Source organism: Anticarsia gemmatalis, chromosome 4 (genome assembly GCF_050436995.1).
Source record: "Anticarsia gemmatalis isolate Benzon Research Colony breed Stoneville strain chromosome 4, ilAntGemm2 primary, whole genome shotgun sequence".
Taxonomy (NCBI): domain Eukaryota; kingdom Metazoa; phylum Arthropoda; class Insecta; order Lepidoptera; family Erebidae; genus Anticarsia; species Anticarsia gemmatalis.
The window spans coordinates 353,907-376,984 of NC_134748.1; the positions used below are offsets into that span (position 1 = coordinate 353,907).

Genomic DNA, 23,078 nt, shown 5'->3' on the forward strand with positions numbered 1-23,078 from the left:
GTTCAATCATCAATCATACATTAAACAGTCCACATAATGTAAATCATCAACTGGTTCGCACAGTGAGTGCGTTGCACCTGTCTCGTGCTGTGTATGGCGCGTTGCCTCACGCCGAAGGTCGAAGCCTTGTTGGGAGCGCACCCGACCCACTTCACCACCACTGAGCCTATCAAGAGCCTTTACACTGTCATACGTGTAATGTGTACTTTATATAAGTGTCTGTTCAAAGATCAGCCTACTATACTTTTGAATGCTACTTAATTTGTCATTTTTAAAGGTCTATGAAGCCGGTATAATTAAGTATATTAACACTTACAGAATATAACAGGCCGTGTAAAACAATGGTATAGAGTTGGATTCTTTATGAATTGATATTAAAATACATAAAATCACGCTTTTTTCCCCAATAAAATAGGCGAATCTTTAGAACGCTACTTGCTACGTTCTTTACAAACTTATTTTGCGTAATCAATCAAAAATCTTGCCAGACGGCAGACAGCACCGCTATACATTTACATGTGAATAAAAAGTCATATGCGAAAACTAACCCCTTGATATTTTGAACATTGGTAGGTGCGAAACTGTCGATGTCACTTTTCTAAATAACTAATAAAAAAAAGCAAGTCAGTCTCAAAATTACATACTACTTACCTATTCAGATTCACGTTTTATGTAGGTATTAGAAGCACGAGTGAAGATAAAACACATTAACTGTACCTATGAAATAATGATTCGCCCTGTGTATATTTGTATTGAGAAGCAAACATGACGGTTGTCTCATCAAACACTTTGCTTCGTTCAATATTATCATATAGACTTAGATGACGCACAGACAACATAACTGACTGGTGTTTGAACAATACTAGATTGCATTTGAAGAATTCTTTAATGGTCAATAGACCGAGTAATTGCTTATTATATAAATTGACGTAACAGGCTATTCTCTATCTACAATGTGCCAGCAATTAAGACATTTTATATGAGGAGTTCAGCAGCGCCTCTAGCGTACTTTCAAAGAACTATTTTTAATTTTGACAACCAATATTACTGTCACTCGATTAAAATATACAACATATGACCGTGTGTAAAGGTAAACATGTAGTTTGGTGTGATTAAAAAAAATGCTATGTTGGTAGAAATTTTACTGTTTCGAGACATTTTTGTAGGTTGAGCAAAATATGAATAAAATCAAGTACTTCGTTACCAACTTGGTTAAACTTGTAATTATAGTCATTATAATACCTATATGATGTGTTTTGCTAGTATGTAGGATACAAAGAAAATAAAACAAATCATCAGTCTAGGTTTCTTTTATTTGTAAAAAAAACAATAATTAATTAATTATTAATAATAATTAAATAATACAGTGAGCATGTGCGCTTATTGCCCGGGAAAAGTGACAGTCTTCCGGAGCAAGAAGCCGCACTTGATGCCGCCGCACACGGACCACTGTGCACCGCTCCGCGCAGTGGCCCGTGTGCGGCGGCACTTACAGGAGACAACTAATGAACCGACCGTAGCAGACAATACAAACGAACGAACTTAGCGAAACTAACACGACATAAAACACACTGACAATAAATTAATGTTAACCCTACGCTTGAGCCTCCCTCTACATCCCCTACATCCGTACATCATCCCCTCACTCCGCTATACACCGCCACTAAAGTGCAATAAATTAAATGTATGTGCGTTCACATTTACTATTCGTCTAGTTCTAAACTTTTCATAAGGTTGGCAATATACTAAATATCAAATTCGTTTTGTACCAAATTGTATATAATATGATATAGATGGCGCTAGTGACAATATGTTCTCACTCGACGAGGAACTAAGTCTATGCGGAATGTGTATGTATTGTGTTTGTGTGTGTTTATGTTTGTTGTCAGGTAATGTCTGCGGAAGTCATGTCCTCGTTAAATACAGCTAGCAGTAATGGCAACGTGGCGTCGAGGTGCGGCGTGCGCCGGCACTGTCACATGTTGACTAGCTTGGTTGCTTACTTATCGATCACTCTACTCACGATCTCTCACTAAACAAATAAATAACTTATCCGCTAACGCGAGGAGCCCCGGCGCGCCTCGCGATTTGACACAACGCGGCCTGACGGCTCGCTCCTACCGCTAATGTATTATAAATAATTTGTCCAGCTAATACACATAAATTCGGCCGGCGGTCCCGGCCGTCTACTTACGTTACGAAATATAAATAGCCAGGAGCGGAACGCCCGCCCCGGGCGGTCAATTGACGAGGAATATGATCGATTCCGAAAGGGTCGCATATGCCTATATACCTAATAGTCTCTACGTTAACTTACAGTTTCAAGAACGAAACTTACTCTATAAAATGCTGATTAGCTGAGGTTCCATCGACGACGTGGCGCTGAGCGCGGGCGACGACTCACTGCTCCGCGTCTGACCGCGCGGTCGTCGCGCTCGTGTCTATCTCTGCGCTGGGCTCCACCTCGGCGCTCGGAGCGTTCGTCTCGAGCTGGCCACTGGACTCGACGGCCGGGCTCGTCTCAGCCGACGCACTGCTCTCGGCGCTAGTCGGGATAGGGCTCTCGTTAGACACGCTGCTATCTGTCGAAGTCTCGACTGACGCGGATCCTACAGTTGACTCGTTAGAGGCTGGCTTCTCGTTGTTCTTCTTCATGATAACTTTGGTCGGCCGCCTGTTGATCGTCGGCACATACGACTGGGTGATGATCTCGATGTCCTTCTTAGCGGTCTTATTGTCGGAGATATTAACGTCGTCGGACACGTTGTCAATTATCGGTCGGCGCGTGGTCGGCTCTACCTTGTCGTAAGGCGGCGGTGAGTCGGTTACGCCTTCAGACTCGTCGTCCTCAATTTCAACAACCTTTTGCTTAGTCACAGAGCTGGAAATTTTGCTCTTAAGAGGTATTTCAGTTATAGAGTTCTGGTTGAAGTTTTTGTTCTTACTCTTGTAGCCTGCGTTGACTGGAATCAGTTCCTCAGAGTCCGAAATGCTGGTAACTGTAGTAGTCTGCTGTGCAGAAGAATCTGGCTCGTCGGTGTGGTCGCCCATAGACGCCACGTCGCTTATCAGCTTAATAAGATCTGTCAGCGCATTGTTATTCTTATTGCCTCCATTAGGATCAATAATAGCAGCACTCTTTTGCGGATCAGCAGATATTTTAATCAGTTCAACGGCATCAGTAGCTGTTTCCGAGGAACCGAACGATGTTAGTATAAATTCCGTTGTCTCAACATTCTCGAAACCGATGTTTTCATTAGAAGCCGCCCTGGATACGGTTATAACTTCAGAACTGCTCGACGGTATTCTAGAGCTGGTGGTGAGAGGATCAATAGTAGATGGACTTGCTTTATCACTAGTTGTCTGTTCAGATACTTCAGGAGGGTTTTGATCACTAGTCTCAACGGGGAGGGAACTCAACTCAGTCTGCGATGTAACCTCGGTGGCTACGTTTGACTTTGCAATCTCACTCGTCGTCTGTTCTGGTTGTTTTGTCGTCATTTCTGCCTCGATTTCTGCCTTGACAGTGGTACTTTCTGGTTCGGGCGTCTGTGTAGCACTTTCGCTAGACGCAGAGGACGTTTTTGCTTCTTCTGAAACTACTGTAGGTTCGTCTGTTGCTGTTTTGATTTCGTCTGAAGATACTTTAATTTCTTCGGAAGACGTTTTAATTTCAGGAGTAGTAGTTTTAAGTTCTGTTGTAGTTTCAACGTTTTCAGTAACAATTTCTTCCACTTTCTTAGGTGCTTCAGTCGTAGTGACGGCTCCGAGTGTAGTATCATCAGGGGACGTACTACTTGTCTCATCTAAACTGGCGTTAACTTCTTCCGGCACCAAAGACGCTGTATTTAACAATTCTGTCGGTATTGCCGACCTTAGATTTACCATCGGACTTTCTTTGAAAGGATCTTGTGTGCTAATTGCTGGCTGTGGAGTTGTTATCTCTTGTGTGGTGGTAGGCGCTTGTGTCGTGGTAGTTGTGGTTGTAGTCGTCGTGTCGGGAAGGTCTTTAGTCGTAGATGTTGTCAGTGGCTCAGGTTCTTTAACCTCGGCTTCAGTAGAAGGCAACGCACTAGCTACAATATCATGGCTCGGTACGTGTTCATTGTCAACCACTGGCTCTGGTACCAGCTCGTCATCATGGTTCCTCAGAACCGCGAAGTCATCGGGCAGCGGAGGGAAGGCCGGGTTATGATCGAACGTATCTTCTTCTTCAATTATTGGCGCTTTTGTGGTAGCCATTGGGAATGGTTCGGCTGTTATAGGAGAAACTCCCATGGTTGCTACGATCGGGATGTTCGAAGGATATATAGAACTAGAATCCTGCGTGGAGAAGCTAATTTTAGAGGGTGGTGAGTCTACATCCTTGTTCTCTGAGTCAGTGAATTGTGTGGACTCTGGTGACGCGACCGGTGACGAGAGGTGTACTTCAACGACGGAAGGTGACTCAGTTTTAGAGTCAGATTCCTTGACGTTCTTCTCAGAAGTGGCTTCTCTTGGGATCAGTGGAGACTTGGAAGACGAATATTCGGCTACTTCGATGCTGGGCGACGGAAGGATCTCCTTTATTTTAACCTCAGTGATGACGGGGATCTCAGAGACAGGAGTTATTTCCTTGATGGTGATTTCGGGTTTGATGTTTTCTTTGATTGGAGCTGAAGGAGTTTCAATTTTCTCAAGCAGTGAACCGTTGGGAATCGGTGTTACTCCTGGCAGACTGGTCACGCCTGAAAATATTATAGGCTAAGTTAATACAAGAAAAATATAATAACGCATAATTTTCAAGAAAAAATGGTTCGGAATATAAATAATTGATTTGCTTTGGCTCTATATTGAAGTCTAAACAATACTCAAATACTCAAATTATCCTCTAGCAGTTCTACTGAACCTTCAGAGAAGCATACTTTATGTATCTCAAATTCAATAACAACTCTTGAATCATTTGTTAATACAACAAATAGAGTCAACAATACACACCTCTCAATGGACAGTTATCATACTCGGGGCAGCAGCGCCCGGGCACGAGGCGCGGCGTGCAGTCATCCCGCACGAAGCACGCAATACGGCGGCACACCACCTCGCCGCCCTGGCAGTAGCACACGCGGCACGGGTCCGCGGGGTCCACCAGCTTCTCGCCGTTACCGTACACACGACCTTCTTGCTCGCATTCTGGAATATTGTTAAACTTCATGTTAAGAATGTGAAACATTTGTAAGGCTTAAATTATTACCAGACTACGTCGTTCTACTGCTGGGCATACTCTCATAGCTTTCCACTTCTGTGTACAAGTTCAAGCCTATTGCTGGACAAAGGTCGCTCCCATAGCTTTCCACGTCTGTGTATTTTTTTCAACACATTCATGAAATTCATCAAAATGTTTACGATCTGAATATTAGATGACATACGATAAATACTATGATATTTTTTGGCTACAGTAGCAATCTACAACAGCCTCACCTTCCATCACTTAAATGTTCATGAAGTGAGAGCTGGCCATCAACAAAGATAATCACACAGGAACACAGGTAGAACGGATTGCTTAAGCTGGATCTAGTTAATTCAAATGCTAAAGACCTGTAGAATCCCCTCTTTTTACCGTAGAAGTTTTAATGCATTGTCGTTATACTAACCGCACTGGTAAGTCGGGCAGCACTGGTCAGGTCGGTGCAGCGCCTTGCAGCCGGGCCGCGGCTCGCACTCCTGCCGCGCGCACTGCACGTCGCCGGCCGTGCACGTGCAGCGCTCGCACGGCGTTGAACCCGGGAACTCGTCGCCCGGCATGTACACCACGTCACCTAGCGCACAGCTTCCTGAAACGTTACGATTTGTATGTTAATAAGGGTAATAACAACTAAGCGCTTTTCTTAGGAAACAGTTTTTTTATATAAATACACTTAAATACATTGCTACTTTATTCCATGTTTAATTTAATAAAAATACGAGGAAACGTTCATCTCCCGGAAATGATTTCACTCTGTAAGACATTTTTCTAGAACAAGTCCACCACTCAAATAAATGTGCTAAAGTTCAACGCAAGCCAACATAACTGCTCATTGCATGCCCTGCATGTTGTAGAAGCTCATGAAGCTCCTGAACATTGCACCTTAGTAAAAATAAATTTGCACAAACTACTTACTATCAAAAAAATATAGTTCAATGGTGTCAAAACCACCTTCTCGTCACGTCGCAACTGACCTCAATAAACCCACAAAAGACTTATGATTCCCATTAATAGCATCACGATCTCTTAAAAAAATATTCTTTATAATCTTACCTTCTTTTAAGCCGAGATCCACGCTGGTCACGTTCGGTAGTGGGCCCAGAGGACCTGGAACAAACAGACAGAAGAATTAGAACGATCAGATAAACCAATTCAAAGATGCAACTTGGTAGTTAACTGAGTTATCAAAAAATTATTAAACTCCTACTCTTAAATGGTTCATCCAAAATGCTCACGCTGTGTAATATTTTTCGTAACATTTTATTAGGCATTTGTTTGACATAAGACACTGTGGCGTCACTATGTCGTATTTCTATGGTAAAATGTGTTTTTGACATTTCATAAAGTAGCTATTTGACTGGTAGTCGGCCGCCGCAACTGACTGACTTTGAAATAATCTCGATGGTTGGCCAAATTACTGGTACAAATTGAATCTAAGAACGGAACAATTCTTTCTAAGTTATTGTTTAACGTTAGCTAGATATAAAGAGAATTCGTTTTCAATGCCCCACACGTATTCGTTAACAATTTCTTGAAATGCAATTTTCTGGCTCTGTACACTCTTGGCACGTGTGCGTTTAATATAAAAATCGTTTCGTGTTTCAATAAAAATATTAAGAAGAAGTCATACTTTACTATTTTCTTTTTGGTAAAAATAATATTTAAAGAAAATATACTTTAGTTTCGGTTCTCGATATAAATGAAATCATCAGTGGAAGAAAAGTCCTAGATTTTATCTCTCTTCGGAACAAATTCTTGAATTGCCAATGATTGAGACGGCGCAGGTCGTCGTTAATTTGCATCAATTTCGTAATCCCAAGACAAATGAATTAGAAATATAATACCGAGTTGGCCAAGTTCATTTATTGATTCTGAGCATTGTAAGATGATAGCGAAATGTTTGTAGGCTCTCTTTCTTTGATCCGTTATAGTCAGTTTCGCTGTTATCTTTAGAGAAGGTGTATTACAGATAGGGCCAATAATACCTTCTTATATGCTATGAGTATAAAATATTTAATATGTAGAGTAAATAGCGTACAGCTTATTTTAAAATACATTTTGCTAGTAGGCAGTATTCCTATAGAATTACACAAACGTTGGAAGCAAAAACCAATTCATCAAATGGTAAATTGGCACAATGAACCAATATTACTTGATCATTGAAATAAATACAAAGAAGATAAAGCTTGGTACAGAAGCGCGGCGTAATCCCGGTAATGCGGAGTTTTTGGCTCCCATTCACGTCACGTCAAAATCTCTGAGCAAACCTTTCTGTCATTTCCTTTATTCAAACGAAAGGTGCCTTAAGCCCAGTACACATTGGAGCATTTAGAGCGTTTGCTTGTTACGGATACGGACTTTCTTCCCGTTATTAACTTATTGTATTCTCCATTTCGTGCGGGGTAACTTTGTTTACCCTTAACAATTTTGTAAAACAAGAATTATATGAATTTGAGTTGCCGTAATGATAAATAATATAATTTAAGTATGGTTTTCAATATTTTAGCTGTTGGTTATAATTTGATCCAACAGGATAAAAAAAAGAGAATAGCACAAATTTTCAGAAGAATGTTAAAACATCATTGCTCATCGCGTGGAGCATTTGAATTTATAGCGTGAATAGATTTTTCACGTTTTAACGAGATTGTTTACTCTATAACAAAATAATGATCGTAATTTTTGTAGCACACATGGTCTAATGCATAAAACCTCTTAAGAGCAAGAAAGAACGACATAAAAAGTGTAAGCGCGGCATTCATCGCGATTCGGAACGTAAATCAAAGGGCGCGGGTAATGGAGGCGGCACTTAAAGCTGGCCATACACGCCGCGACTGAAAGCGTTGTCGAGTGCTTGCCAACTGTCGCAGTACTGTACAGTTGTGCGGATAAATGTCGTTGCGACTGTAATAGGATTTAGATGGGCTACCAACAATGTTCCCAACATTGTTGGTAACATTGTTGGTAGCCCATGTTCCCAACATTGTTGGTAGCGTTGTAAAGGTTTTCGAAGTTACGGTAGTGCATTTCGTGAATTAAGCTTTGTTTTGTAGCTGAATAACGCATCTTCTCACCTGGACAATAATCTTCTGCATTTAGAACATTTCCTTTCAATTAATTCCTTACTCTTAATTTAGTCATACATTATTAGACTAATTTATTATAGGACATCATTACTTTTTTCATTAATGATCACTGTTGATTAAATTACTATTTCATTATTTTCAAACCAAGTAAGAAATAGGGGAATTACCCATTTCACAAAATCTGCACGTATTTTCTGATGACGAAAAGACGTTTTGTTCATAAATATTGTTGTGATGAACAAATCGGATGACCTTATTTATTCTATTTGCTTTACACAGATACTTATTGCCAGCCAGCAATATCTGATATTGCATGAAACTGCCGTAAAATTACTAAGTAAGCACAATCGACGAGCGTTGCAACGTTGCAACTCGCAATAGACTTTATGAAACAAGTGCATTATCATATTCCTCACGTGCGTATGATGCGCTAAGCACTTAGAATTGCCAAAGATATTGCGATCTTAAACCTACTATAAATAGCTGTTAAGATTCACGGTTTATTATAACATACCACCTGTTATTCTAATGAGGTAGGCTGTGTCCACAAATTTACATTTTAGCAAATATGTTTTCAGTATAATATTACAGACATAACTTCTTTGTACGATCCTAATAATAAATAAAATTTCGCGACGAAAAGCACAAGCATAAAGCCTGTCAGATCCGGGAAACATCGTGATCAACAGTCGCAGACAGTTCCGTCGAGACAGTCACGATTCCACGCGTTTCCGATTGGCGTAACATGAATAGTCTGCTTTATGCCGAGGGGTCTCGGCTCCCGGCTGTCGCGAAAAACAAAACTACCCTCAGGGTAATTAGTCGCATTGATTTGACGTTAGCAGCTCGTTCACGAGAGACTCTCGACTACTCTCGAGATGAGAGGCCCGGGACTAAGTTCACGAGTTGTTAAATAGCGAACAGCACTTCAACTGCACTTGCCATTTTTTGGGGGACATTTTGTAACGTTTTGATGTTGAAATGAATATTTTATTTTAGGAATATTGATCAGATATTGGAACCTTTTGTTATACAATCATGGAAGTCAGTAAAACTTGGATTATTAAATGTGCATAAAAAATGCATGTTGCATTAAAAGAGACCTTACAGGAGAAAGAGTCTTGTCTGAAAATAAGATTTTACTAAGCGGATTGATTTTGAGGGTTCGTTAGCACGTAGAAAGCAACATATTCAATCAAAAATGCGTCAAGTCCCACATTACACGGCAATTTACTTTACAATATTGTTGCTAAAATATAAATTCCTTTCAATATTTTCAGTGGTCTATACAAACGTGCATGAAACGCCCAGTTACCGTCCTAATTGTACCGCGACGTTTCAAAACCAATCGTCCACCTTTCATTTAGTTATTTATCACTATTATATCACCGACACGTAATAACTACACTTTCTAGGCGCCATTTTGTATCCTAAATCTTATAATTTGTTGCAACATTAAATTGATTTGTTCAATTTTGAATTAGTGTCTCTGAACTTTTTGGTAGAAGCTGAACCGCCTTAATGATCCGAATGACTTCGGACTCTCCTACCTTCTTATTTTAGTATTAGTATTTCCCTTATTCAACTCGTGGATGAGGTAAATAATGATTTATCGTCTACTGCAGATGCTTATTGCTACTATTACTACTTACTACTACTGATTATAAAAATCCGACCTCAGAATTATTTTATGAATCAGCAGCTTGCAAAAACACATTACAAAATTGTCTTAACCGGAAATCAAACCTAGTAATGCGGTGCATTTATCAATATCAAGGTGACAGTTATTGCAATCCTTCACGCTGTCCAACAAATAAAACTTCAGTAACTAACTAAAACTAGGTATTCTTATACTAACGCCTACATGACGCGCATACGCATGTTCTACGTCGAACTATTGTGACGTCACAGCAATTAACTCGATTATGACGCCCGAACTAATATTTATTGTTAATTAGTTACACATAATAAGACAATTATAACGATTTGTATGAATATCGCACAATGAATACGTCATACAGATTATTTATTGTATAATTATTGATCATAAATTATGTAATTGTAAAGAATTGTATGAATTTCGATTTATTAGCTCGCAAAAGTGAATTGTACACGTCGATTAATTTTCCCGGTATGAAAACTGCTCTATTAGTAGCTAAGCTCATAAAACTATTACTAACTATTGCTGGTGGATGCAGTCTTTTAAATTATGCTGTTATATATTCTATCTGATGTATCCTCTCTTGATTTTAATCAGCAGGGCAACTCTGCCTTTGTATGATACGCAAATATTGTTTGCTTATGGGAGTCAAACTCACGACCATGCATCCACAGGTAATAGCTCCCTGCCAAGTCCACTAACCACGTTTCTAATAAGAAAAACCTATGTAACTAATATGTAATCCTGAAGCTGCGCAAGTTTACAAACACATCGCACTACATATTCGCTCAATTGAGTGTGTATTGCTTTACCATGTTCAACTGTTAATTATTTACTCTGTGTAATTGCCTAACTGGGAGTATTAGAGCTTAATTGTGTACTCTGTGACAATAGAGTGATTAGTGATGGTAATTATTGCCCATGTATCTGTAATCTCTCTCTGAATTATAGAGAACGTTTCAATACACGATTGTGTGTTTATGATGCTGATAGCATTAATTTTGCGAGGTCTACAGAAAATTATATTGGATTTTATAGTATTTTGCTTCTTGTAACCTTAACACGACGATAGTCTAGCTGGATAGACGAAAACATAGGTGTCAGATAAATCCTGAGTTTGATTTCTGAGTAAAAAGGGTTCTATAGTTTTCCCATTTGAGTAACAAATGAGCCGTTTCAAAAGTATATCAAAAGATCTTAAATAGGATTAGAAAATATACTCAATTAAATGTGTAATGATTAATTACTACTTGTGCTGATAAAAAACATGTTCACCTGAATGAAATTGTACATTATATTGATTAACTTACTGATTTTCTGTGGCTCTACAATGTAAACCACACTCAACATAAGTGTCTAGTAGTTATTAAAACATCGAAGTATACAGCGGCTTCGACATCGGTTCAAGATCGTCATATTGCACGGTCGTTAGATTCTGTATGCAATCAGCTCAATAAAACTGAAGTGAATAAGGTCACTGTGTGCAATATTTGTACCTCACAAGTCAGGAAAGAGTTAAATAAATCCACTGCTAGACATCACAACTTTCAACTAAAATTAAAAGGTGCTTAACCGGTTAAGGGATGATTTCAATCTACCAAATTTTTTTGAGTACCAAACAACTGTTTTGTGATATGGAGTTATAGTTTACCAGCCAGTGTGACTGTATAAAAGACGATGAAGCAATAGTAGTAATAGGATTTCACTTCCACAATTTATAAAAATACCAATTTTTTCGAAAAAATTACTGAGTTAAAAATGGCAAATGCCAATTCATAAAAATCGTGTGATAAACAACGAGGCAGACAATATGTATAAATATGTGATGTTTTTTACAAGTTGCTATATGTATATGTATAGTATGTGTACGTAAAGTTGTACGTAAAACTATGCCAATATTGAGTGTCAAACTTACAACGTGTGTTAACTATGTAAACATGATATATTTTATGTTTGTTTGTTTCTTGTTTCAATATATGCAGGTGTTTTTATGACCTGAATTTTAACAAAAATAATGTCGTAAACTGTTGTCATTTTATTTGGTTCTTTTTTAAAAACAAGACTTATTTTGATCAAGCAATAAAACGGAAGTGTTATTCGTAGTCTCTGTTTACTCCCGTGTCAAAATACCAAAAAATCTTAAAACGGAACTTATATAATGAAGATATACAAATTTTTGCTAAACAAATGTTTATGAATTGCATTTAGTAGATCCTTTGCAAGGCACAAAAAGAAATATTCTTAGTAATCGGTAATCGATACATAATTTTTCGAAGATATGAGTTTCTTTCTTAGTTATTATTTACAAGTTTTACAAATGCAAGGAAACTATGTTTAACGAAATGCTGCATGTATTAGATTTTTCGAAGGGATGCAAGTATTAGGCTACCGTGATGAAGACAGACTGAAGTAAGACTAACCCCTCCCTCATCCAGGGAGGAGACCATGTCCCAGTAGATGGCCAGTAATAGCTTAACTATTTATTTTTAAACTCTTGTCGTTAAGTTATTATAGGAAGTAGCAAGTGTGTCAGATTAACAAAGTGGTATGAAACAATGAGTGTACGCAATAAATAACAAATAACGAGCATAATGCGTTGTTATATTGATCGGAGCATCCAATCGATTACCATTCATATAATTTACGAGCGCATTATGTAGAACACGCTTAACATATACTGTGATTCATAATTATGTAAATATTATATTGCGACTGCATTTTTTAAAAGACAACTTATTATGATTTTATCTGACATCAGTAATGGTATAATTTTTTGTCAAATTTTATTGAAATATTTTCAATTGTAGCCAAGATTTATTTATTCAACATGTCTGATTTACAGCCAAGGGTTTGTCTCTCATTACATAGGAAGATCTAAATCATTTATATGTTACATAAATTATGAAGAATTGTTAAAGACGTCCAAGTTTTTGATCTTATATCACATTTAAATATGAAAACACCAATTAATTTTGCATTGTTAGTATAAATACCTAGTCGTAAATAATTGACATTGTTAAACGTGTCACCTTTATTAAACTAGATACTTCCAATAAACCAATAACAACTTAATTATTTATTTAATAGAGTCTTAACCTCTGGTAGAGTTGATTAGTGTTTACTTAACTAACCCTAAAGTAGTTACCTTAATTCAAAGGTTAACTGCACATCGACCTAACGGAAGGCTGTACCCATTAGCGGTAGAGCATGTAGAGTACGTAGAGTCAGTGGTCGCGTGACCTCGGCCGCTTGAAGGGCGGGCGGCTGAACTCTATGTAGGGCGGGTGATGAGGAACTGGCCCGTTTCACCAAACGGGTATTAACCTCGCACCGTGACACAGTTCGTAGAGCTAATCAACTCGGTTATCGGGAGGATGCGTGTATTAGATGTCGTTAGGTAGAGTTCAATGTAGAGCTAGATCATTTGTTGTTTGGGGGAGTTTTGTAGATCAATTGATAATAAAAATACCATTAGGATATGATAGAGCCAATAATATAGACAGTCACAGCGTTAACGGTTTACATTTTTATAATATACTTTTTCCGTACTCGTCTATGAAACATCAGATACATTTTCACAACTGTTAAAGCTATGTAGTATTCAAAAACTAACCTTTGAAGTTCATCCACCCTTCATAGGAGCAGATACATGAAACTCATAACCCAAAATACATTTGACTCTACATTCAGCAATATTTGCTACCCGTACATACTAAATGAGTCTCTACCTAAACCGTCGAGCAAGGCTTATTTCCATGTATTTATCTTTCTCTGTATATAGACCTAATACGTATTCAATATCTCTCGATACAATACAAGAGCTGTAATATATTTCCTTATTGGCTTCCATTGATAAAGGAGAGCCGTACCAAGTGATTCGTAATACGCTCTACTTCTCGTGTCTGATTAAACGAGATTTTCCTCAACGCGACTGTCAATATCAGCCGGTATTGATGGATTTTACTTGTATTATGAAATATAGAGTGTATTGGGAAAGGTTGCTTATTAGCTTTCGATATATTAATATTTAGAAGTGCTATAGTACTAGTTAAAAGCCTCGACAGGAAATATAAAGCTATAATGATGCAGTTTTTCAAAAAATATTTTTAGTGTTTAAGTTTAGCCTATGTATCCTTTGAAAGGTATCTAAATCTGAACAGCAAACGTTGATAAGTTATTGAATACATATATAGCAATCAACACTAAAGTAAGTTTTTTACATGAAAAACAGAAAAAGTATTTAATTTTCTCTATATTGTACAAAGCTCTTCTAATCTAGTCTATAACAAAATAAACAAACTACTGTTATATTTGTTACATAACTCAAAATAAACCGAACGGTCACTCTACCTCCGCTTCTCTCATTAAAAACTAACTAACCACGCTCCAAGTATCATAGAGCGACAAATAGAGACGGACCCAAAGGGTAATAGAGTTGTACGACAAAGAAGCCGTGTGTAGAGCGTGTAGAGCATGTAGAGCCGAGGGGAAGTGGGCGAGCTGTCGGCTACCGGAATATGTTTTAATTAAAGCCGTCTACACGCGGCTCTACCGACGTTATAGACTCTATGTAGAGATGTAGAGTCGGCTAATGAACATTCGTGCGGATGAGCGTCTTATTACACGTTAGAGAATAAATATTGTGTAGTAATTATGTTGTGGCTCTATTTTGTTGGTAGAGTTGTATTATGAAGTCTCTTTGCGTGGTTTTTTTACTATGTTTTGCTTTGCGAGGTTTTTGAGATATTCTTTTTGTGCTTGTTAGATAAGTTATGGTACTTAACCAAAGTAAGGTGAGAGTTTTCTTTCAGCGTACGTTTTTTAATTTTCTAAGTTATCTCTAGTTTTTACATAATGCGTTTTGTTTTCATTGTATTGAAGATTTCCGAATATAATTCACCAGGCCTTTAACAGTTGTTAAGCCAAGTCAAAGGCTTTCAAGATGCTCCATCAACTTCGACATTAAGTTGAACACCATAAACTTAGCCCTTTTATATTTTATAGATAATTAAATAGTACCTATACATTTGTTTTATGTATCGTCACGCAACTATACTATGATACAATGTAGTACTTCGATGAGTGTCTGGCATCAGCAGTCACATCACGACCCAGTCCTCTGCCTAACAAAGTTTACGTGTTTGTTCATTGCTACGCCGCCGCCCGCCGCCGCCCGCCCCGAGTTCACAATCAACTGATTTTGAACTGCTCTTGACAAGTTTCATTTAGAATGTATGCGTGTATGTTTACACAATACTCAATTTTATTATTATGTAGTAACGTCTGTCTGTTTTATTTACTTACAGACAATTAAAAAGAGAAAAAATAAACCTGGACTTGGTAATGTAATCCAAGATAGTAAATTAAGTTTTGAAAACTTACATGTATTAAACTTGTTTATATTTTACATAAAAACGGACGGAATAAATCAGAGCCTCCATTAAAATTTCCTTTTCAAATGTTAAGCACGAACCCTGAAAAAAAGATGATTCATAACGCTGTCACCTCTAGCGTGTAATTACAAAGTATATGAGTGGTCTCCTGGCCCCGCTTGCCGATGAAATCCCAGGTAATTGTGCCGCGACTCACATCCACCTTCAAATTAACTATATACCGTCAGTCCCCTGACGAGCACGCTCATTTTGGAACACATATTTTTGGCTCACGGGCGGTTTGTTTTAAATTGCCTGCTAATACGCTCAAAGGGTGTTTTGCGGTAAAGTTAAAATTTCCCAGAACTTTTCAGGATTTGATTTTTGTTTTACTTTGCCTTCGTGGAAAGGCAATTGCGGGTGGTCGAGGATATTCGTAACAATTATTGAGTTAGATGATGATAAACATACCAGTTTCCTTTATCCCTTTTAAGCTTTTTTATTAATTAGAATTTACTCGGTAAACAAAATAAGCGACTTAAAATTGGCTAATAGACATTAAATAGGCTTACTGACATAATCAATAAGTACTTCGCGTGTTGAACTCATTGCCTGATTGCGAATCGTAGATTGTGCTGTACAGAAAACTCAGTTTAAGATCGCAAATAAACGTACTATAATATTAGTTCTATGTAATATCTTAAGAAAACCATTTTGGATGGTAGATGCTTAATGATGTTAAATAAATAAATTAATACTTTTGTGGGGGGTGCATCACGGTTAATTCAATAAAAGCTGGCTGCAATATTAAATTCGACTCCTTAATAAAACACCATGGAAATAACCAAACAAAATTAATTGAAATGCGTTACCCCTTTTCTTTTGCGAAGTTTATTAAAAATGTACGAGTTTTCCTCTTTTCCCTTCATTAAGGCCCACCCTACCGATATCCTATATTCATACAATTTGGAAGAGAAATCCTCAGAAAAATTAATGAGTTTTTATTTATATTTCCTACGTCTTTGTCAATCTTCCAAAAAAGATTTATGGTAATTTTTCGCAAATTTATTTTCTTTCTCCGTAACTCGGGTTTTCAAATAGAATGAATACGAATCAAGTGTATTATATCCCACAGTTTGTGATAACAGAACAACTCTGTCTCTCTTACAATAAAAAAAACTTCAGATAATTTCTGAGCCGTCAAAACTTCTCGATAGCTAGCCAGTTGTCTATAGTCGATAGTAGTAAAGAATCGAGCTACTGATGTAGAGTGAGTGATGGTGTGAGTTTAAATGTCACATAACCACAACTGAGCTATGTTACTAAGCACCTCTTTAGACTATAACACAGGTATCCTAACTGATTGCACTACATATACAATTCAGTAAGATTGGCAATAGCAATGGGAATGAAAACAATGAGTCATGCAAGCGACCGCTGTCATTGTTACACTGAACACATCACACAGAGTACTGACGGGACGACGTATAGCCTATAGACGATACATATAGACGATGTATAATGATGTGTGGCTATGTCATTCTTGATGTATTGAAAGATTCAGCAGTATTGACTGATTTAATGAAACTTATTAATAATTGTTTGTTTTTGGTAGTGTGATAAATGTTGCAGAGTATCAACCTGTTTATTTTAACGCTGCGTGCGATTAAAAGTCACGATTCCGATTTCCTGACGAATAATTGTTGGACGTTTCTTTATGTGTTGAATTTATTTAATTGCTGACCGAATTTTGTTGAAGTGTCCGGTGTGAACAAAATAAATTGCGAAGCGGAGAAATATTTCATACACCTCTGATTTCACCTTTGATAATAACAAACGTGCTGTTATATAAATGTATGTTATCATTTAATCTACTGATCAATAATTAGGAAGTATACAGTGTAAAATAGCAAAACAATCAGTAAACAAAGTATCACCGTACATCCCGTGTCCTATTATAAGTTATACAAACAACGCGAAAGGTTCAACGTTATGATATCAAACTGCATTTGTTGTTTACTAATAAATCGATTCCTACTCCGTTGCTGCATTCATTTCCTTACTGCGGAAGTTATCAAGAAACAATGCAGTATTACGCCGGCTGAATTTTTTAACAACCATTGCTGCATCGACCTTGAGTACATCCTTGACTTTGGTAGTAAAGCTTCAATGTATTGTGGGTTATTCGGTAGTGTCGCGGTATCGGCGGTGTCGCTAGGGACTAGATACGGCGTGTCACGGACGATCGATACGGCACACGCCCTTGTCTCCACTTTTATCAGACACGAAATATTGCAACAAATAAGCTTACGACTACATTTCACTATTTTTAAAATCAGACTTTTCTCATAAAAATTTTAGATTAACACCGGAAATTCTGCGGTTATTACCTGTATAGTGTATGTTAGTACCTGTGTAGTGACCTGTATCCGTATTAACGTATCTCAGTTGACAACTAGTGTACGTCAAATAGGTGGTCACTATTCAATACATTGCTGCTTTAACGTAACGTGTTAATCGCAATAATCTAAGAGAGAAAACAATGTACAACACAGCAGATTGTAAATAGTTGTCAACTTAGATACACAATAGCCCTTCTGTGGTATTAATAAAAAGACAGCTGATAAAATATTAATCAAATTAACCCATACATAAACATAATATTTCTCTACATTCACACTCGATACTCTACATTCAAATCCTAAAGCTCTACAGCTCTCAAGCACAGTCCGTAGTGCACAATTTGTTCTACAAGCTACAAGCTGCTTCTGAAAGGCTCGACTCAGCGGCACATTCGATACGAACGAACACGTATTCGCCATTAGGCAACGTCTTTGAGAGCCGGACGAAAGGTGATAGAAGATGTAGAGAATTTGTAGGTGAATCTAAAATGTAGATAATAGGGATAGAGAATAAACTTAATAGTATTTTATTATGGTGGTAGTTTTTGGCAATAATTATGTAAGTAAGACAAATAAATAAGTTATTGGTAACCCACATATTCATACATTATGACAAAGTAAATTGTTGACAGTTAAGTAAAGTAGTGTAGAAACTTAGTACTACAATTTAACAAGATACAATAGGAAGACGGATAGACCTCAGGATACCTTATTCACAAAAGAATAGTTATACTGGAAATTCGCGATTACGAATACTGAGAAAATACACTATCACTTATTTAGACAACTAAACAACGACTAAAACAGTAACAAAACGAATGTTTGCTAAACAACACATCACCAATGAGAAACTCGAAAAACAAAAAGAAATACATGTTCCTTATATCAACACTAGCAATCAATCGACGGACACAAAGACAGCTACGGTAAACAGCTCTATTTATACAAATCGTCTTGTTTGATACCAAGAAGAAAAAGCTTTTACTATTTCTATGAGCTCTTTAACTAATAAAAACAAGTGTTAAGGTGAGTACACATTATCATAACCAAATATTCATCTAACTCAGTCTATTTGTTCTTGTGTTTCTCTCTTTACCTCTAGAGGTGCAAAAACAGAAAACCAAACCCAATGACATGGTGAAGTTTGTGGGCCCAGGATAAAGCAAAAGTACACAATATGTTATTCATACATCGTATTTGTTTCAGCCTATTGATCAGGTTCAAAAATCAGTACGTTACCTCATTATCACAACCAATAAATTGAACAAAACTTGCGAATGCAATGCAAATGCATTCACCTTACTGATTGTTGCGCGAGAGCGGGGGTCATTCATATTTAGTATTATTCAGGTATTGATAACAACTGGCTCGCGAACCTTTTGTTCACAACTAATTAATATTTTATACTGTCGGTGTTTGTGTTTTTAGATACACTTTTTACAGCAGATGTATAGCGTATAAGGTAATAACAGATACTCAAGATTACTACATACATGATACATGACGTATAAAGAACAAGCTGAAATGTAAAGCTTGAAATGAGTCTATTCTTCTATCATAGTACCTAGCCTACAATACCAAAATATTGAAAAACTTGAATAGCATAGAAAAAGACCAGACGAAACAGAAGCTGACCATATTATTTTAACCCACGGCTGTCCCACTGATGGACAGGTCTCCTCCCTAACGAGGAACGGGCTAGGCCTTCAGTCCATCATGCTGGCTCAGTGCGGGTTAGGGACTTACGTCATTTATACAAGCAAATATTTATATTATGTCATGTTAAAAGCAATCTCTTCAGAAACTACAAACAAATCACTCGATTGCCTCTGTACGAAATTTAGTAAACCAGTCGGCTAAATCTAGACTGTTTAATTTAATTTAAATCATATTAACATGAAAATAATGAAACAATATAAAGCCAACACCGCCTTTTGTATTTAATATTGCTTTCACTATTTATTTAGGATCAAACTAACTTAACTCATTGTTTCATGATACATTTAACACTGAAAGCTCACATTTTGTAAGACAAACATTTAAACTTTAATATGAGAATTAGAATAACTAAACAGACTCCTACACCACAATGGATATAAAGCAATTCACACAATAGCTCAAGTAAAGCATCGTTACAGATGACAAGAATTAGATGGGTGACCATTTTAGTAATGAACGGTGCTTAAACAGAGTACGCTCTCGACTCCGACTGTCATGAACAGTGAACACCAAGACAGTAGTAAAACAAGGGAAGATCGTGCCCTCAAAATAATATCCTGCCAGCTGTTTCTTATCGTTTATCTCTTTAAGGTCAAAACCGTCCAACGACTATCCGATCCATATTGACGAGACACTGGCATCCTACTACTAACTAATCACTTGGATTCGACTAGCCCCCGGTTTCTGAATACATTTAGCGGTAGTTTATCTATTCAATAGCGTCTTTTTTGGACGAGTTTTGACGCAATTGAATAGATAAATTACCGTTAAATGTACCTCAGAAACCGGGGGTAAGTGTAAGTAAACTTAAACCATAACTACAGTTAGATCAAACTTTGCAAACGGTCTCACCAATTGCATTACCATCAATATTACGTGGATTGATATACATCAGTTCATCAATTCATCAGTCCATCCCATGTCCCACATACTAGGCGAGCTATGTGTGCTATGCAATTCCCATGGCTAGACCGTGGCGCGGGGCGCGGGGGGCATGAGAGGGGCACGGGAGGGGGGTGCGCGGAGTGCGGGGCGCCTCGGCCGGACAGACGGCATTCCACGCGTGACTCAGCGGACGCGCGGACGTAACACACTGCCACTTTATTAGTTCCCATCGCATTATCTCATGGTGTCATCTTTAATTTCTGAATTTAAGATTTGGCTAGACCTGTTCCGTTAAAAGAGAGGCTACTGACTAGCTGACAGGGCTTATTTAACTAGCAAGGTCAATATATGAGACAATTTTATGGAGCTTCTTCCGTATGCTGCTCTTAAAACATCTCTTTTGAATTTCCCGTCACTTTTCCTTAGCATCTATAAACAAGAGCCTAGTGTAGTCAGATTTCATAACCTTCAAAAACTTTATACCTACGACTAAAGTTTGTCCTCATCTATCATTTGCGTTAAAATCTCTGCTCTTATTTAAGACCAAATCAACGCGTTAACTCAGTATTCTAAAGCCTACACCAAATGCATTAAGTATTTTAACTAATCGATTTTATTACAATCGAAATCGCAAATACCGATTATCGACTTACATTTAATATACACGATAAATCAACCAGCACAGTATCGTAAAACGAGATAAAAATACAATAATTATCATTAATGAGACAATGGTGATTATATCGTTATTTTCCCACAGTAGGGCGCTACTTACGCGCAGGCGGCCGGAGGCTGTAATGACCGTGCACATCTCGCTATCTCTCGGAATGTCTTATCGACAGATCTTACATACATATGTCTATATTTATATATGTTTAAGAATAGCAGATTGTTGGAGTGATTCATTGATTAGTTTGACTTAGAGAGTTAAGTAATCTGAGATGCGGTTAGGATAGAGATGGGTGAGCGGTTGATAATTCCTTAAACGTAGACGTATAATAAGTTGTTCAAGCGATGACCAGGGATTTTGATTTATGGTCTAGAAAATTAACTAGATTTTGCACATCGCCAATAATTTTGCTTAAGCCGAGAATCGAACCTAGTTAGTGCCTTCTGATCTACACTTGCACAAGCTTTGAATCGATTGAAGTGGATTATTGAAAGTACGTTGAGATCATTAATTTTATAATCTATGTATGATATTAATACCATACATTTATAAATAAGTAAGGTACTAATAAATAACACTTATTACCATATAATAAATAATTTACCATACAATTATCAAATTAAATCTCATATCTTAAATACAATAAAATATGTAGACACAAAAAATACCTTCAGTTAGTGTATATGAACGTCTAATATAATGCATAACTCGTCAAACATCGCCAGGAATGTCAAATATGTGTTAATTGGCCGTCCTGATTTAATTTAATTACTGTACATTCATTAGGCGCAATATTTTAACTCGTTTTTTGTATAATTAGCATACAAATATTTTATACGGTTATGTTTGTGCATGGTTTTGCAATGAATCATCGGGGTTATACGTTGTTTCTTTGTGAGACTATTAATAATTTGTATTTTTGGTAGGTAGTCATATTAGGTATTATAATAATCGTGAATGATGATGACATGTGGGAGAAGCTCGTGGTTTAGTTAACGACAGCCGCGCGAATCGATCTCTAAGGTTAAGGTACGCTTGCCGAGGTTTGTTTTGTGGATGGGTGACCATCTTATACAAAGCGAGTTCCTCCATGTTTCGGAAGGCTCACATTTTCAAAGAATTTTGAACGTCATTAACAGTAGTCAGAAGCTTGAAACTCTGACAACCAGTCTTACCGAAGGGTATCGTGTTATAACCCAGGTATCTGGGTTGTGGAGGTCCGATAGGAAGTCTCTCTATGTTATATACTGGTATCCAGCTACATCCGGTGAGGCTTAAAACCGACACCAGCATACTACCAATCCACAGATGAACCTCGGCAAGCCTACATTAAACTCAGAGATCGATCGGCTGTTGTTAACTAAGCCTCACGTCACGAAATATACACCCTTAGAACCTAATGTTATTCTTCTTTAACAAGCAGGTCAAATAAACGTTACCTTAAGGCAATATCAGGCGTTATAACAGTGTCCTATCTTGTTCGCACTCCACATTGTCGTCACGTACTCGATTGCTATTCCTCAGAAGATGCCACCCCCTCGCCCTCCTCTCACCCCCTACCCTGGCTAACTAGAGCAGACGTGGCCAATAACATGTAGGTATTATCATCACAGAAAATGTACAAATTGAGAAGAGCTAGTTGCGTCTTCCTATACTGATGTTTATGTTTTTAAGAGACTAGTAATTTTTTTTTGAAAAATTTATTAGAGAAGGTGATATTAAGGTTCTAAGTTTGATTTCCGGGTCGAACAGGATTGGCTTTGCAACTCTATATTTCCATCATGTGAATTCCGAAATTGGTTTGAAATTCAAAGATTTTTTGATCTATTTTCAGAAAATATTAGCTTCATATAAAAACCAGAAACCAAGCCTTAAATTTTTGCAGAGCCATAATAATGTTATTTTTTCAATATCTTTGCGAGCTTCTCGATGTTAATATCGTAATAAACAAGTGTAATCTGTCGGTCAATGATTTCAGCCAGTACTCGCAACGTGTTAAGTAGTAAAACTCCTAATTTACAAGTGTACGGCGACAGGAAAATAAAGCCGGCTGCACTTTCTCGGAC

At 37.5% G+C, this 23,078-nt stretch overlaps 1 protein-coding gene across 1 annotated transcript in view; it reads right to left on the reverse strand.

Moving 5' to 3' along the window:
• Positions 1-1,295: 1,295 nt before the first annotated feature.
• Positions 1,296-23,078, reverse strand: part of LOC142987881 (uncharacterized) — a 68,623-nt gene continuing 46,840 nt past the window's right edge. The window contains exons 3-6 of the mRNA XM_076136824.1: positions 6,275-6,328; positions 5,631-5,810; positions 4,978-5,169; positions 1,296-4,727 (exon numbers count right to left, since the gene is read on the reverse strand). Coding sequence (XP_075992939.1) covers positions 2,401-4,727; positions 4,978-5,169; positions 5,631-5,810; positions 6,275-6,328 — 2,753 coding nt within the window. The 3' untranslated portion in view covers positions 1,296-2,400. The remainder of the gene's footprint in view (positions 4,728-4,977; positions 5,170-5,630; positions 5,811-6,274; positions 6,329-23,078) is intronic.